We start from the raw sequence: 17,038 nt of genomic DNA, 5'->3' as shown, positions 1-17,038 counted from the left end.
TGGACTGCAAGGAGATCCAATCAGTCCATTCTGAAGGAGATCAGCCCTGGGATTTCTTTGGAAGGAATGATGCTAAAGCTGAAAGTCCAGTACTTTGGCCACCTCATGTGAAGAGTTGACTCATTGGAAAAGACTCTGATGCTGGGAGGGATTGGGGGCAGGAGGAGAAGGGGACGACAGAGGGTGAGATGGCTGGATGGCATCACTGACTCGTTGGATGTGAGTCTGAGTGAACTCCGGGAGTTGGTGATGGACAGGGAGGCCTGGCGTGCTGTGATTCATGGGGTCGCAAAGAGTTAGACATGACTGAGCGACTGAACTGAACTGATGTATGTTTAAAAACCTATGGCAGATGGCAAATTGTGGGGAATATTTGTAAAATATTTAAGAAAGGTGAGATTAATATCCTGGATGTACAAAGAGCTCTTCTAAACAAACCAGTGAGAAAAAGGTAACTTCCAGTAGAAAGGCAACAAGGACAGTGTGACCATATAATGGGGGAAAATAAAAGGTCTATAACATAATTACACTCATGCTATTGGTAGTGTAAATTGGCATATCTTTCGAGAGGATTTTATCAGTGTGTATTAACACATTATTGACCAGGGAATTTTTGTAGAAACTAATGCCTGTGGCCAGCAATTTGTTAAGTTTCTGGTCAATAACATTCAGGTAACAAAAGATGTATTAATAAGTCTTTGGTCAATAAGTTGTTAAAATTTTTTAAATTTTAAAATAAATTTAAAAAATGCTTACCTTGAAAAGATTTCTTTGGAGGCAATTGATAAGAAAGCAAGGATGGTTGTAGATAGAGAAAAGTTAAATTGATAAGAGCTTGTGTCTAATAGCTTTGCAGTCAGAGAAAAGCACAAGGTTCTCTTGGGATGTGACTTGAAACATTGCAGTGGGTGCTGTAGGAAATCAGCTAACTTAGTGTAAAATCAGTTAGCAGTAATATCTTACAGTTAGGGAGCATAAGCAGACCCATTTGATTTCATGACTTTCTCCAGTAACACTAAACAGATGAGAAGTTGGAGTGGAGAAAGTTATGTAAGTGAATGCAAAGGGAAACCCGTGGGAGATCGGATTTGGGGATATGTAGACTCGTTCTAGAGCACAGCCTTGTTCATGGCTACAGTAGTGAGGAGACCGAGGAATTGTAGAACTGGTATGTTTGACTAGAACCTGAAAGGTACCCTCTCTTTCTGGGGCTGTCTGGAGTAAGATTTCCTAAGAAAATATCAGCCCTTAGAACGACTAGAATTAATTTCAGGTCCTAGCTTTGATGAAGTGTGGCTTCTGACATTGAGGGTGCTAAGTCTCGCTTGATTAAACCTTGGCTTGTGCTGTATCAGTTTATTCAATAATAATGACGTCTTTAACTTTTTTACATGTAAATCAGTCAGCTTAACCAGCTACTTGGCTGAATGGAGAAGTTGTTTCTCATTACTTTCTATTCTAGATTATGATCTTAAATTCCTGATGATTGCATCTGCCTCAGGAGTTTTCTGTGTTAATAGGGCAGAGAGCAAATAAGTTAAAAAAAAAAAAAAACTTTTATGGGAGGACTTCCATGGTAGCTCAGCTGGTAAAGAATCTGCCTGCAATTCAGGAGATCCTGATTTGATTCCTGGATCAGAAAGATCCCCTGGAGAAGGGATAGGCACCCACTCTAGTATTCTTGGGCTTCTCTGTTGGCTCAGATGGTAAAAAATCTGCCTGCAGTGTGGAAAACCTGGGTTTGACTCCTGAGTCAGGAAGACCCATGCCTGGAGGAGGGCATAGCAACCCACTCCAGTATTTTTGCCTAGAGAGTTCCCATGAACAGAGGAGCCTGGAGGGCTACAGTCCATGGGATTGCAAAGAGTCGGCTACCACTGAGCGACTAGGCATAGCACACACACAGTTCCTTTCCAAGGTTGCATTAGTTTTAGGTGTACAGCAGAGTGGTTCAGTTATACAAATGCATGTACCCAACCTTTTTAAAGATTTTTTTTTCCCATATAGGGCATTACAGAGTATTGACTTCCCTGCGCTGCACAATAGCACCTTGTTAGTTAGTGATATAAATAGTAGTATGTATATGTCAATACCACTCTCCCAATTTATCCCTCCTACCTTATCCCCTAGTAACTTTGAGTTTGTTTTTTTTCACTTCTGTAACACTACTTGTGTTTTGTAACTAAGTTCATTAGTACTCTTTTTTTTTTTAGATCCCACGTATAAGCAATATCATATTTGTCTTTCTGGGTCTAACTTGTTACTTCATTCAGTATGACAATCTCTAGGCCCATTCATGTAAATGGCATAATTTTGTTCTTTTTTATGGCTGAGTAATATTCCATTGCATATAGGTACCACATCTTTATCCATTCCTCTGTTGATGAACATTTAGGTTGCTTCCATGTCTTATCTATTGTAAAGAGTGCTGTGATGAACATCGAGGTGGTGCATATACCTTTTGGAATTATGGTTTTCTGTGGATATATGCCGATGAGTGGGATTGCTGGGTCATATGGTGGTTCTATTTTTAGTCTTTTAAGGAACCTCCATACTGTTCTCAGTATTGGCTATACCAATTTACATTCCTACCAACAGGGAACAGGGTGTCCCTTTTTTCCATGCCTTCTCCAGCATTTATTGTTTGTAGATTTTTTTTTTATGATGGGTATTCAGACTGGTTTGAAGTGACAACCTCACTGCATTTTTGATTTGTGTTTCTCTAATAATGAGTGAGCCATGTTGACCATCTTTTTGGCCATTGTATGTCTTCTTTGGAGAAATGTCTTTTTAGGTCTTCTGCTCATATTTTAGTTGGATTGTTTTTTTTTTTTAAATATTGAGCTACAGGAGCTGTTTGTATAGTTTGGCAATTAATCCCTTGTCAGTTGCTTCGTTTGCAAATATTGTCTCCCATTATGAGGGCTGTGTTTTTTTTATGGTTTCTTTTGGTATGCAAAAGCTTTTAAGTTTATTTAGGTCCCACTTGTTTATTTTTGTTTTTATTTTCATTACTCTAGAAGGTGGATTGAAAAAGATATTGCTGCAATTTATGTCAAAGAGTGTTCTGCCTATGTTTTCTCTACGAGTTTTATAGTGCCTGGCCTTACATTAAGGTCTTGAATCCATTTTGAGTTTATTTTTGTGTCTGATATTAGGGAAGTGTTCTAACTTCATTCTTTTACATGTAAGTGGCTAGTTTTCCCAGCACCACTAATTGAAGGGGCTGTCTTTTCTTCATTGTATACTCTTACCTCTTTTGTTACAGATTAGGTGACCATAGGTATGTGGGTTTAGCTCCAGACTTTCTGTCTTGTTCCATTGATTTATATTTCAGGTTTTTGTTCCAGTATCATACTGTTTTGATGACTATAGCTTTGTAGTATAGTCTGAAGCCAGGGCCTTCCTGCTGTTTTTCTTTCTGAAGATTGCTTTGGCTATTCAGGGTCTTTTTTGTTTTTATACAGATTGTAAAATTTTTTGTTCTAGTTCTGTGAAAAATGTCATTGGTAATTTGATAGGAATTGCATTAAGTCTGGGGGTTGCTTTGGGTAGTATAGTCATTTTCACAGTATTGATTCTTCCAATCCAAGAACATGGTATATGTTTTCATTTGTTTAGGTCATCTCTGATTTTGTTCATCAGTATCTTATAGTTTCTGAGTACAGGTCTTCTGCTTCATTAGGTAGATATATTCCTAGGTATTTTACTCTTTTTGATGTGCTGGTGAATGGGATTGTGTCCTTAATGTCTATTTCTGATCTTTCATTGTTAGTGTATAAGAACGCAAGAGATTTCTTTTGTGTGTGTGTGTGAGACGTCCACGCTGCTGTATTTATTCATTTTTGGCTGCACTGGGTCTTCGTTGCTGCACGTGGGCTCTATGTAATTGCCGAGAGCAGGGCTACTCTCCGCTGCAGTGCACGGGCGACTCACTGTGCTGGCTTCCCTTCTCGTGGAGCACAGGCTCTAGGCGTGCGGGCTTCAGTAGTTGCAGTGTGCAGACTCGAGGAGTTGCAGCTCGCTGGCCCGAGAGCATGGAGCCTTCAGTAGTTGTGGCAGACGGGCTTGGTTGCTCTGTAGCGTGTGGAGTCTTCCCAGACCCACATGGGATCAAACCCATGTCCCCTGCATTGGCAGGCGGCTTCTTATCCACTGTGCCACAAAGGAAGTCCAAGAATGCAAGAGATTTCGGTGTATTACTTTGGTATCCTGCAGCTTTACTGAATTCATTGATGAGCTCTAGTAGCTTTCTGGTGGGATCTTTAGAATTTTGTACGTATAGTATCATGTCATCTGCAGTGTCAGTCATACTTCTTTTCCAAGTTGGATGCTTTGTATTTCTTTTTCCTCTCTGCTTGCAATGGCTAGGACTTCCAAAACTATGTTGAATAATAGTGGCCAGGGTGGACATCTTTGTTTTGTTCCTGATCTTAGTGGAAATGCTTTCAGTTTTTCACCATTGAGTATGATGTTTGTTGTGGGTTTGTCATATATGATCGTTCTCATGTTGAGATATGTTCCCTCTGTGCCCACATTCTGGAGAGTTTTTCTCATAAATGAATGTTGAATTTTGTTGAAAGCTTTTTCTGTATCTATAGAGATGATCACATGGTTTTATTCTTTAATTTTTTTAATGTTATATATATCACACTGACTGATCTGTGGATATTGACAAATCCTTATTTCCCTGGGATAAATCCCACTTGATCATGGTGTATGGTCCTTTTACTGTGTTGCTGGATTTGATTTGCTAATATTTTGTTGAGGATTTTTGCGTCAGTATTCATCAGTGATACTGGCCTGTAATTGTCTCTTTTCATGGTATCTTTGTCTGAAGGGGAGAAGGAAATGGCAACCCACTCCAGTGTTCTTGCCTGGAAAATCCCATGGACAGAGAAGCCTAACCAGCTACAGTCCATGGGGTTGCAATGAGTCAGACACAACTGAGCGACTTTTACACATTTTGCTTTCAGGTGGCTCAGATGATAAAGAATCCACCTGCCAATGTAGGAGACCCAGGTTCCATCCCTGGATCAAGAAGGTCCCCTGGAGAAGGGAATGGCTGCCCACTCCAGTATTCTTGCCTGGAAAACCCCATGGGCAGAGGAGCCTGGTGGACTACAGTCCATGAGTTCGCAAAGAGTCAGACACAACTGAGTGACTAACACTTGTCTAATGGTGGCCTCACAGACTGAGCCTAGAAAGTGTTCCTTCCTCTGCAGTTTTTTGGAAGATTTTCAGAAGGAGCAATGTCAGCTCTTCTCTAAATATTCAATAGAATTCACCTATGAAGCCATCTGGTTCTGGACTTTTTTGTTTGTTGGAAGATTTCTAATTATACTTTCAATTTCATTACTTGCGATTGGTCTGTTCTTATTTTCTGCCTCTTCCTGGTTCAGTCTTGGACCCATGGCTGCTAGAGCCAGACCCGTCCCAGCTGCAGGAGCAGTTTGGATGTTTTGTAGGTGCTGAGTTTAGGAAGCTGTCCACAGAGATGTGACTTTGCAGTTTGAGCAGCTGTGAGGAGGGATTTCAGCTCTTCCTTCTTACTCACACAGCCCCTGAGGTTCAGCTGTGGTTTCAGCCCATCTTCTGGGGAAATGTCTTAGGGGAGCTGTTCGCGCCCTCCTGGGATGCCGTGGGCAGATCCTAGCACTGATAGGTTTCCCAGTATGTATGTCGGGGGGGTGGTATTTGCATCCTCATAGAACAGCGGGGTGGGTTCTGGCACCCACTGATGGGTTTCCTAGTTGCAGAAGCTCACTGTGCCAGCCCCCAGGACAGCATAGAAATATCCTGGAGCCCTCTGGTGGAATTCCTAGCATGCTGGCGCTGTCTGTGCCCTTCCACAAATATATTTATAATTTTCTTTACAGGAGAACCTCCATTCTTACCAGAATCGTTTGACCGAATTCTTCTCGATGCTCCCTGCAGTGGAATGGGACAGAGGCCAAACATGGCATGTACTTGGACTTTGAAAGAAGTAATGTCCTACCAACCATTACAGCGAAAACTCTTCACTGTGGTATGTGATGCTACTTTGTTATGGAAGAAAGGTGACCTAGTTCGATATTTTAAAGACTGAGAGCAGTTTTCATAGCAGCATTATTCACAGTAATTAAAAATGTGGGAAAAACCCATATGTCCATCAGTAGATGAATGGATAAGTAAAATATGTTTGTACAAACAATGACATTTTAGCCAGCCTTGGAAAGGAATGAAATTCTGATGCATGCTACAACATGGATGAATTTTGAACATATTATGCTGAATTATATAAGCCAGACACAAAAGGACCAAATGGTGTGTGTGATTCATTTATATAGTGTCTAGAAAAGGCAAATTCATAGAGACAGAAAGTAGAATATAGGTTACCGGAGGCTGAAGGAGCAGGAGGACGAATCGGGAGTTAATGTTTCATGGTTCAGAGTTTCAGTTTGGAAGAGTTCAGGCGATGGATAACGGTGATGGTTGTACAACAGTGTGAATATATTAATACTTAATGCCATTGAATTTTACACTTTAAAATGGCTAAAGTGGTAAGTTTTATACATACCACACACAGAGAGCACCAGAGACCTAGTCTTCCTTTACATTGACTCATTCTGTCATCGCAGGCAGTAGTTGAATTTCTTCTCTGAGACATTGAGTGAATTTGAAACATTCTGCTTTACCTTAAAAACAGAGGGTTGTTAACATAGAGTTACTAACTGATGTAAAACATTTGGATATAAAGTAAAATACTTTTGAGTCTTCCCTGGTGTCCAGTGGTTAAGACTGCGCTTGCCCTGCAGGGGGGCACAGGTTCGGTCTCTGAATGGGGAATTACGATTCCTTATGTCATGTGGCATGGCAAAAATAATTAGATAAATAAATAGCTTTTTAATAGACTTCCTAATCATCTTCGTGAATTAAAGGTGGGAAATCCAACAGAGGTGAACTCGTTCATGAAACTGGGACGTGACAGCATCCAGTGTAGGATGTAGAAGGACCAGGCAGACTTAGCAAGTTAGACTGGTCTCCGGGATGTCTCACAGGAGGCCCTGATAAGACACGTGAGAGTTTCTCTCAGCCTTGTAAACATGATTTCATGGATTCCCCAGGAAGCAGACAGCATTGGATCGAAGTCGGTCCCGCCATTTCCTCTCAGCTCTCTAATTATAAACACAGGCTATAACAACAGCGGATATGCTCCGATGACTCCCTCTCTGGAGTTGTCTTTGAGTGCCTTTCTCTTCAGCACTCCTGGTGTCTCCTTTCCTACCCAAAAGTGGCACTGGGAGTGGATTGTTGCAGTGGATTCTTTCTCTTCTATATGGTCTTGAGAGAACGCATCCTGGAAGTTGAAACAGCAAGCAGAGAAAAAGAAGCTTTGCTTATAGCTACAACCCACTTTGACGTTTGGGTAAAATTTTGTTGCTCCTGTTGTTTAGTCGCTAAGTCATGTATGACTCTTTGCGACCCCATGGACTATAGCCTGCCAGACTCCTCTGTCCATGGGATTTCCCAGGCAAGAATACTGGAGTGGGTAGCCGTTTCCTTCCCCAGGGGATCTTCTTGGCCCAGGGATCAGACCCGTGTCTCCTGCATTGGCAAGCAGATTCTTGACTGCTGAGCCACCAGGGAAGGCCAAGGATAAAAAATTAGGACCCTGTTTTAAGAGACTTGGCTTTTTGTTTGTTTCAGCTCCTTTAGGCATTTTAAGAGGCCACTGGGAGAAGATGTGTTGGTCTTAGTGACAAGGAGCCCCTGACCATGTGCAAGAGAGAGTAAAATCCAGCACATGAGCCTTTGGGTGAGGGTGGGAGTTGAGACTGGATACGGTGTCTCTGCATCAGTTACTCTGGATACCTGGGTTTCATGACTGAGAAATGGGGAGGGTGCCTCCACCTGATGGGGTTGCCTCACTGGAGACCGGAACCATTCCTCTGGCAGTGATAAGATTTGTTGAGAAAAGCCATGTAATATGCTCAAATAGCAGCTAGCAAAGTTTAAATTTTGATTGGTCTACTATGGTTAAGAGATACTAGTATATGCTTTTTTTTTTAAGATTTTCATTAACATTTTTTAAAAATTTAGGGATTTGAAAAAAGCTTTAATTATTTGGGGAAGGTTCATTTTCATATTACACTTTATTTCTTGAACAAATACATATGGGCAGCTCCTGTGTGCTAGTGCTGGGTGCTGATGATATGATAGTTAACCCTTGCCCTTTTACATGAGGTTTCTTTTATTTTTTTCCAACTAAAGTAATTTATTTGTTCTTTTGGCACATAGATGACATAATTATAGACAAGTTTTGATACATAAGAAAATCCTTCTGTCCACCTCTGTTTGCTAAATGAATCTTCACAGTAATTTTTACAATTTTTAACACAATACAGTTTCCTTGAACTGAAGCAATCACAAGAACACATTGGTACTGGTCTATTAGAGCTTACATGGGGTCTCTCTTCTAACTGGTACTGTGCTTTGCAAGTCGCTTCAGTTGTGTCCGACTCTTTGCAACACCATGCAGTAGAGCCTGCCAGGCTTCTCTGTCCATGGGATTCTCCGGGCAAGAATACTGGAGTGGGTTGCCGTGCCCTCCTCCAGGGGATCTTCCTGACCCAGGGATTGAATCTGCATCTCTTACATCTCCTGCATTGGCAGGCAGGTTCTTTACCAATAGTGCTACCTGCATTTCTAACTGGGGAGGAATATAAACAGAGAGATGAGTAAGTGATTTTGTGTATCCAAGGTGTGACCCTATGGAGCAAACTGAAGAGAGGAGCTGGTGGGGGGGGGCACCCAAAGTGGAAGCAGAGAGACATGGATGATGCGCAGGGAGCAAGCCCTGCAGGGAAGGAACAGGCTCTCTGGGCTGCTGCTGTCAGGGGTGCCGCACCAGCCAGAACCGCAGAGGCTGGTGGGGCTCAGGCAGGACAAGCCAGGCACACAGAGGGGAAGGCTGCAAGGGGCTGCTGTACATACGTCGGGAGGGCCACTCTGAGGCCATGAGCTTTGACTCCAAGTGATGACAAGGAATATTGGAAGGGTTTTTTGTTCTCTTGGCTGTCCCTTGAGGCATGCATGATTTTAGTTCCTGACCAGGGATTGAACCCGGGCCCCAGCTGTGAAAGTGCAGAGTCCTTGGCCACCAGGGAACTCCCCAGGGAAGGGTTTTGAGCTGCGAAGAGGCAGTTTTAAAAGCACCACTTGGGTTGCTGTGTTGAGAATAGATGGGAGGAGGGCAGGGAACAAAGCAGGTGGGAAACAGTTGGAATAATCCAGGTAAAAAAAAATCATGAAACTAGGAGCAGAATGGCAGCAGTGGCAGTCGTGAGACTCCTGGGTCTGTTCTGAAGCTAGAGGCAAGAGGATTTACTGGACGGACAGGAACGTGAGGGAAAGAGGCGCAAAAGATGATCCAGGGTTGGGGCCTGTACCCCAGGAAGGACGGGGGGATCCTTCTCTGGGAGGCTTCAGAGGAAGGTAGGCATTCAGTGTGGGATGGGAAAAATATTGAGAAAGCAGTTGAATATATGGGAACAGAAATCAAAAAGGAGTCTCACCTAAAAATGGTGAATTTTCAGCATAAAAATGGTATCTAAACCCATGAACAGAGAAGGCAGTGGCACCCCACTCCAGTACTCTTGCCTGGAAAATCCCATGGATGGAGGAACCTGGAAGGCTGCAGTCCAAGGGGTCGCTGAGGGTCGGACACGACTGAGTGACTTCACTTTCATGCATTGGAGAAGAAAATGGCAACCCACTCCAGTGTTCTTGCCTGGAGAATCCCAGGGACGGGGGAGCCTGGTGGGCTGCTGTCTCTGGGGTCGCAGGGAGTCGGACACAACTGAAGTGACTTAGCAGTAGCAGCAAACCCATGAAACTGAATGATCATATTTGGGAAAAGTCTTGGTCCAGATGGGCTGAAACAGCTCTGAACTAATGAAATGCATCTGGTCTGGAACATTGTTTTTTTTCAATAATCATATTTTTCTTTGGATACTTTTTATTTTGCATTGGGGTATAACCAGTTAACAATGTTGTGATGGTTTCAGGTGCGCAGCAAAGGGACTCAGCCATCCATACAGATGTATCCATTCTCTCCTAGACTCCCCTCCCATCCTGGCTGCCATATAACATTGAGCAGATAATGAGCCATATAACTCCCTGTGCTGTACAGTAGGTCGTTGTTGATTATTTACATATATAGTTGTTTAGTTGCTCAGTCATATCCAACTCTTTATCAACCCCACGGACTGTATCCTGCCAGGCTCCTCTGTCCATGGGATTTCTCAGGTGAGAATACTGGGGCCGGTTGCCATTTCCTTCTCCAGGGGATCTTCCTGACCCAGGGATCTAATCCTTGCCTTCTGCCTTGGCAGGTGGATTCTTTACCACTGTGCTACCTGGGAAACCCATCTTACGTATAGTAGTGTGTGTATATTAATCCTAGTCATTCAGTCAGTTCAGTCGCTCAGTTGTGTCTTATGCTTTGCGACCCCATGGACTGCAGCACGTCAGGCTTCCTTGTCCTTCACAAACTCCCGGAGCTCGCTCAAACTCATGTCCATGGAGTCGGTGATGCCATCCAACCGTCTCATCCTCTGTCGTCCTCTTCTCCTCCTACCTTCAATCGTTCCCAGCATCAGGGTCTTTTCCAAGGTGTTAATCCAAACTCCTAATTTATCCCTCCCTTCCACCTTTCCCTGGTGGTTCAGAGGTTAAAGCGTCCGCCTGCAATGCAGGAGACCTAAGTTCGATCCCTGGGTTGGGAAGATCTCCTGGAGAAGGAAATGGCAACCCACTCCAGTATTCTTGCCTGGAGAATCCCGTGGACGGAGGAGCCTGGTGGGCTACAGTCCACGGGGTCACAAAGACTTGGACATGACTGAGCGACTTCACTTCACTTCACTTTCCACCTTTCCCCTTTGGTAACTGTTTGTTTGTGAAATCTGACCTGTGTATATGTGCCACACCTCTATCCATTGCTCTGTTGATGTTGCCTCTGTGCCTTGGCTATTGTAAGTAGCGCTGCTATGAACACGGGAGTGCATGTGTCCTTTTTTATTTTGTGTTGGAGTACAGTTGATTTACAATGTTGTGTTTCACGTGTACAGAAAAGTGAATCAGTTATACATATATCTACTATTTTTCATATTCTTTCCCCATGTAAGTTATTGCAGAATATTGATAGGGTTCCTGTGCTATATGGTAGTCCCTGGCTGATTATGTATTATATATAGTAATATGTATATGTTAATTCCACCTCCTGGTATATCCCTCCCTGCTGCCTTTCCCCTTTGGTAATAGATTTGCTTTTGAAGTCTGTGAGTCTGTTTCTGTTTTTACGTAAATTCCTTTGTATCATTTTTTTGGATTCCACACTAACTGATGTCATACGATATCTGTCTTTCTCTGTTGGGCTTATTCCATTTAGTATTGTGGGTAAGCTCCGTATGGCTTCAGGCGTCCTGTCTGCTGATGGGTGGTGAGTCTGTGTGTTCCTGTCTTGCTGGTGGTTTGGTTGGAGATGTTCCAACACTGTAGGCTGTTGGGCAGGGCCAGGTCTTGGTGCTAAAAGACCTCCTGGAGAGCTTACACCAATCGGTATTCCCTGGCATCTCTGCCACCAGTGACCTTGCTCCCACAGGGAGCCACAGCAACCCCCGCCTCCCCAGGAGACCCTCCACAACCCTCAGGTGGGTCCGGCCGAGGCTCCTGTGGAGGCACTGCTTTGCGCTGGGTCCCAGTGCACCTGAAATCTGCGTGTGTCCGCCCGGACTGAAGTCTCTGTTTTCCCCCATCCCGTGCAGATCCTGCATTCAAGCCTTGCTGGCTTTCAAAGCAGATATCCTGGGGGCTGCTCCTCTTGATGCCAGACCCTCAGGCTGGGGAGCCTGACGTGATGCTCAAAACTTTCACCCTGTGGGAAACCTCTGCGATATAATTATTTTCTAGTTGGTGGATCCCCCACCAGTGGGTACGGGATTTATGTTGCAAAAGCGCCCCTCCTGCCGTCTCGCTGTGGCCTCCTCCTTGTCTTTGGAAGCAGACTCTCTTTACTGGTAGGTTCCAGTCCTTTCACGTTGGCAGTGGTTCGGCAGTTTGTTGTGGTTTTGGTGTTTTTGTGAGAAGAGAGGTTGGGTCCGTCTACTCCTCTGTGTTGTCTGGAATCGAGGGGGTGGATGCTTGCTGCCTGTTTGCTCAGTACATGCTGGCCTTGTTCCCTCGTTACGGGGGTGCACTGTTGCCTGGGAACAGGCATGGGGTAGGCAGCTCTTATGGTTTCTCTGCCTCTCTCCTTGGGTGCACCCCCCAGACGACGGTGCCTTGCTTCTCTGTCAGGCCCTGGCTGCTGCTGCGCGAAGCCTCACTTGCCATAATGCCACCTCTGCAAGCTGTCCCCATGCAGCCAACCCTGGGCCTCTCCCTGGGACTGTCTCCAAAGCCCGAGCTTCTGCACCCAGTCTCCACCTGAACTGACAGATGGACATCTCAGACTGAGGAGCACGGGCTGGAGGTGCCAGCCTTCTGAGCGGCCCCCTCCTCTGGGTGCTGCAGACTGGATGGGTTCTTCCACTGCCAGTGAGGGGACTTGCCAGGGCGCAGGAATCTCTCCTCCTCCATTCACAGCTTTCTCCCTAGGGTGCAGGGCCCGTCCTGATTCCATTCTCTTGCCTTTTCCTTTTGCCCGGTTATGTGGAGGTTTTCTTGTCCCTTCAGAAGGCTGAGGTCCTCTGCCAGCATTCAGTAGATGTCCTGTGCAAATTATTCCACCTCCAGATGTTATTTTGCATATGCATTTCAAATGTGTGCTTGCTTTCCTGACGCCTGTGGTCTGACCGCTCTTGTCTTCAGGCGGTGGAGCTGCTGAAGCCGGGGGGCGTGCTGGTGTACAGCACGTGCACTGTTACCCTGGCAGAAAATGAGGAACAGGTTGCCTGGGCCCTCGAGGCGTTTCCCGGCCTTCAGCTTCAGCACCAGGTGAGGACCGTGGCAGCTCTCTCCAGGTGATCCAGTAGGTCACGGGAACGTAAGTGTAGTGATGAACCCAGAGTTACGTGAAGGGATACGTCATGCAAAACTCCTGAAACAAATCTTGTGGCGCTCAGGGCGGTTTTTCCAATGAAAGCCATTCCAGATGGTCCTGGAACATCTGGAGTTTTCACATCCTGATCCAGGATTTCCAGGCCTTTACTCTTACTGACCAGAGATGTGTTAATACGTATTTTGTTATCCAAATGTTATTGACTGGAGACGTATCAGTATTACTTACATAACGACTTGCCAGCCACAGGTGTTAATTTCTGCAAAAGTCCCCCAGTCAGTAATGTGTGTAAATGACCATAGAACTCAGGTGGATTTTTGATACATGTTTGACTTGTCGCTCTTGTTCATGTTATTTGGAATTTTGTTTCTAAAACCCTTTTCCCCTCTCTCAGTCCTGTACTTTTCTGGTTTGGGGAGATGGTGAGCATTTTTTCTCATGACATATCAAAGCCCAAACAGGCTTTGATAACCGGGATTCAAAAGAGTAGCCAAGCGGGGGAAGATAGCGCAGGTTAATCTCTTCCTTTGGTTTCTTAGATACGATATAGAACATTTTAAAAACTCCCTTGCACTTTCTTTTACTTAGCACTGCCTTTTAGTTCAGGTTTTTATTAAAATATATTTATGACTAGATTTTTCTGCCCATGATGTTTGAGACTAGGTTTAAATCTGTAGTAATGCTCACATTAATTCAGATACATTGGACCTTTAACTTCAGACTTTCCAGGACAGAATTCTAGTAAGTAATTGGATACGTAACTAGAAAGCAATCTGGAGATGCTTTCTAGACTCAGAAATTAAGATAATTACATTGTAGATGAAAAGAAGACTTGAGAATTCACTCCAATTTTGTGTGTGTGTGAGTGAGTGCATGTATATTCAATGTATACTACCAGAGATGGAACCCCACCATGCGTTAGTAGACAGTAGGTTTTCTGATAGAAGCCTAAGAAAATGTATCTTCAGTAACATAAACATTTATCTGTGAAACGGTGCCTTAAGTTAGGCTTGTGCAATTTTTGGAGTAGCAGTTTGCACAGACCACTCAGTTCCTTATGATTCTTTATTCTTCTAATCAGCACAGCCTTCGTTTTCTCATCTCTTTAGATATTCTAGTACATTTAAAAAACAACAAAAAAAGAGAAATTTTTATCATCCCATTGGTATGGATCAGAGAGAGGCCTCCTGTCAGGTGCCTCCTGTCAGCTTTGGGAGGGTCTGACAAATAAAGCTGAATTTTCATCTCGTGATGTGCCCATGAGTATGTCAGGCCCACAGACATACTGAGTGCCCACTGTGTGTCAGGCATGATATCACCTTATTTAAGCCTCAGAACTGAGTATTTTATCTGTTTGGTAGATGAGGAAACAGGTAAGTTATTGTTCTAAAGTCACACGGCTAAGATGTGCAGAGCTGCACCTGGAATCCATGTGTTGCTGACCGGTGCTCAGGCCTTCTGCATGTTGTGGTCCTTGAGAAGCGTAAAGCCCATCCTAGGAGTTCAGTCATCAAGTGACTGCTCTTACCATTATCCTACTTTATTATACAGAAAAGCAGCATGTCCGTTTCTCTCTCTCTCTCTCTCTCTCTCTCTCTCTCACACACACACACACACACAAAGGTATTTACTTATTTTTCTGTTTCTGGAATTGGTGGTAATTACAACTCAGTTTGTCTTTTAACATAAATGGTGCACAGGCACTCTTACTAACACGAGGATGTTCATCTGTGTTTATTCTTCTCCCGAGCAGGACCCACAGGTGGGAGGAGAAGGGATGCTGGGAGCTGGCCTGTCACCTGAACAGTTGAAACGGCTGCAGCGATTCGATCCCTCTGCAATGCGGTCACTGGACCGTGACATTGGTTCTCTGAGAGACGCCAGCATAGAAGACCTGGTTTGGCTGGCAAATAAGGATTGTATAGGTTTTTTCATAGCAAAATTTGTAAAATGCAAAAGCACACAGTAGGAGGATCTTTAGAAATGAAGATTCCAAACATGTGCCTGGTGGTTATTATTATTTTTTTTTTAAATCAAACTCTCATCAAACCATGTGATTGATGTGGTTGCTGGAGAAACAGAAAAGGCTGCCAGCTGTTCCACCAGTAATCAAGAGACTCTGCTTCACAGAGAAAGAAACTGGAGGGTTGGGGTGGGAGTGGGGTGTGTGTTGAGATTATACTTTGCGTTTTTAAGAAAATTTTTCCTTTATGGATTTAGCAGAGTATAAAGAAAAGGAGGTGCCTGTCGATGTCTGGAACATATTTTCATTTGGGGTCTTTGTTTTAATTTGTAAAGAATGCAAGTCATTTTTAATGTTAAAATGAGTGGATTTAACAAAAGGAGTAAAATTAGCAGTATTTAATTTGGTTATAAAACATGTTTCCTGTTACTGAGTTCCTAAGTATGAGTTCCTTCAGAATTCAGGGTGTGTAGTCCGTAACTTATTATCATGTACCAGGAACTGAGCTGAGGGTTTCACTTGACTTCTTCTGTTACTGTTTGGTATATCAGCCCCTCTTTCAGATGAGTTCTGGATCACTCCCAAGTGACAGTCACCCTTCACTGTGTTTTCTTTTTCCTTCATGTTTTAAACTAAAAACTAAAATGAATTTTAACTCTGTAGATTAAAAATGAGACTATTATAGAATTTGGGTACCTTTCATCATCTAATGGAAGATACAGATTATTAGAGGTATGATTGGTGAGAAAGAGAAGACCGTCTTGTGAGAGCTGGGAAGTGGCCAGGCCTTGGTGTTTTCCTGCCAACTCCATAGAACACCAACCCCAGACCATGCAGCTGTGACTAGGATAGATCAAGATAAAACAAGACTACTTCACCATCAAATCTGAAATCACCCACACCACAGAGGTGACCAGACATCTCCCGCAGTGGCCAGTATATGTGGACTGCCTGTCAAATGACTGTAACTGTGGGCTCGCTTCATCCCACATGCTTTTTAGATGCGATCTATTAAAATACCCACCATGGGTTAAAAGGTGTCTCTGTCATGTTAAATGGATCTGTTTTGTTAATTTGAATCACCTCAAAATTCCTGAGCCTCTGGGCATTTAAAGTGGATACCTAATAGTTTTTCCCCCTCCCCGCCCTTCACAGGTCTCCACTGGGCTTCATTGGTGGCTCAGCGGTAAAGAATCTGCCTGCCAATGCAGGAAATGCAGGTTTGATCCCTGGGTTGGGAAGATCTCCTCGAGAAGAAAATCGGCAACCCACTTAAGTATTCTTGACTGGGAGATTCCATGGATAGAGGAGCCTGGAGGGCTACAGTCCATGGGGTTGCAAAAGAGCTGGACGTGACTTAGGAACTAAACAACAGCAACAAAGGGTCTACGTTAGGAATTTCTCGAAACTTCTTGTGTAGAGAAGAGTGCAAGGTCTTGGATCAGGTGAGATCTTCAGAGGCCTCTGCTCTGAGCGAGCATTTCTTCACACTCTTCTCTGCAGCTGGGCCGTCTCTGCACCCCTTGGACCTCTGACTCCTCCTGTCACAGCACTTGACACATCACCCTAGGGAACAAGGCATGTCCTTGACACCTGCCCCCAGGAAGGCAGGAACCTTGTCCTTTCTGTACAGCTTCAGAGCAGATCACTGTTACTCCCTTAGTGAAGGAGGGAAAACCCACACCAAGTGCCCTAAGACTCACTATGTCACTGACTTCTTTCCATCCCTCATTCTGCCCCACACCCAGCAGGTGTCATCTGTCTAAAGGGAAACACTGTTGACCTGTGTACTTGTTTCCAGGGCTCAGCGTACCCCTGGAACTTTCAGTGCGATTTTAAAACACAGAAAGGCCATCCCTTCTCGTGCTCTCTGCAGAACCTTAGGTGCTAGGCTGGGATGGAAATGGTCGGGAAGGAGCCTCGCAGCAAACATGAGAAGTTTTGATTAATACCAGCAAACGCCAAAATATAAACAGTACAGGCAAAACAGAAGAAAAAATTTGCATGTTGAAAACAGTAATGGCAGATAAGAA

At 44.1% G+C, this 17,038-nt stretch overlaps 1 protein-coding gene across 4 annotated transcripts in view; it reads left to right on the top strand.

Annotated features, from left to right (window-relative positions):
- Positions 1–17,038, top strand: part of NSUN6 (NOP2/Sun RNA methyltransferase 6) — an 88,077-nt gene that overhangs the window by 63,751 nt on the left and 7,288 nt on the right. For all 4 annotated transcript variants that reach the window (XM_061436176.1, XM_061436179.1, XM_061436177.1 and 1 more), the window contains 3 exons: positions 5,880–6,028; positions 12,853–12,978; positions 14,796–16,450. In XM_061436176.1, the coding sequence (XP_061292160.1) occupies positions 5,880–6,028; positions 12,853–12,978; positions 14,796–15,011 (491 nt within the window). In that variant the 3' untranslated portion in view covers positions 15,012–16,450. The remainder of the gene's footprint in view (positions 1–5,879; positions 6,029–12,852; positions 12,979–14,795; positions 16,451–17,038) is intronic.

This window comes from Bos javanicus, chromosome 13 (assembly GCF_032452875.1).
Source record: "Bos javanicus breed banteng chromosome 13, ARS-OSU_banteng_1.0, whole genome shotgun sequence".
In the NCBI taxonomy this organism is placed as follows: domain Eukaryota; kingdom Metazoa; phylum Chordata; class Mammalia; order Artiodactyla; family Bovidae; genus Bos; species Bos javanicus.
This window is presented reverse-complemented; position numbering and strand designations above follow the sequence as displayed.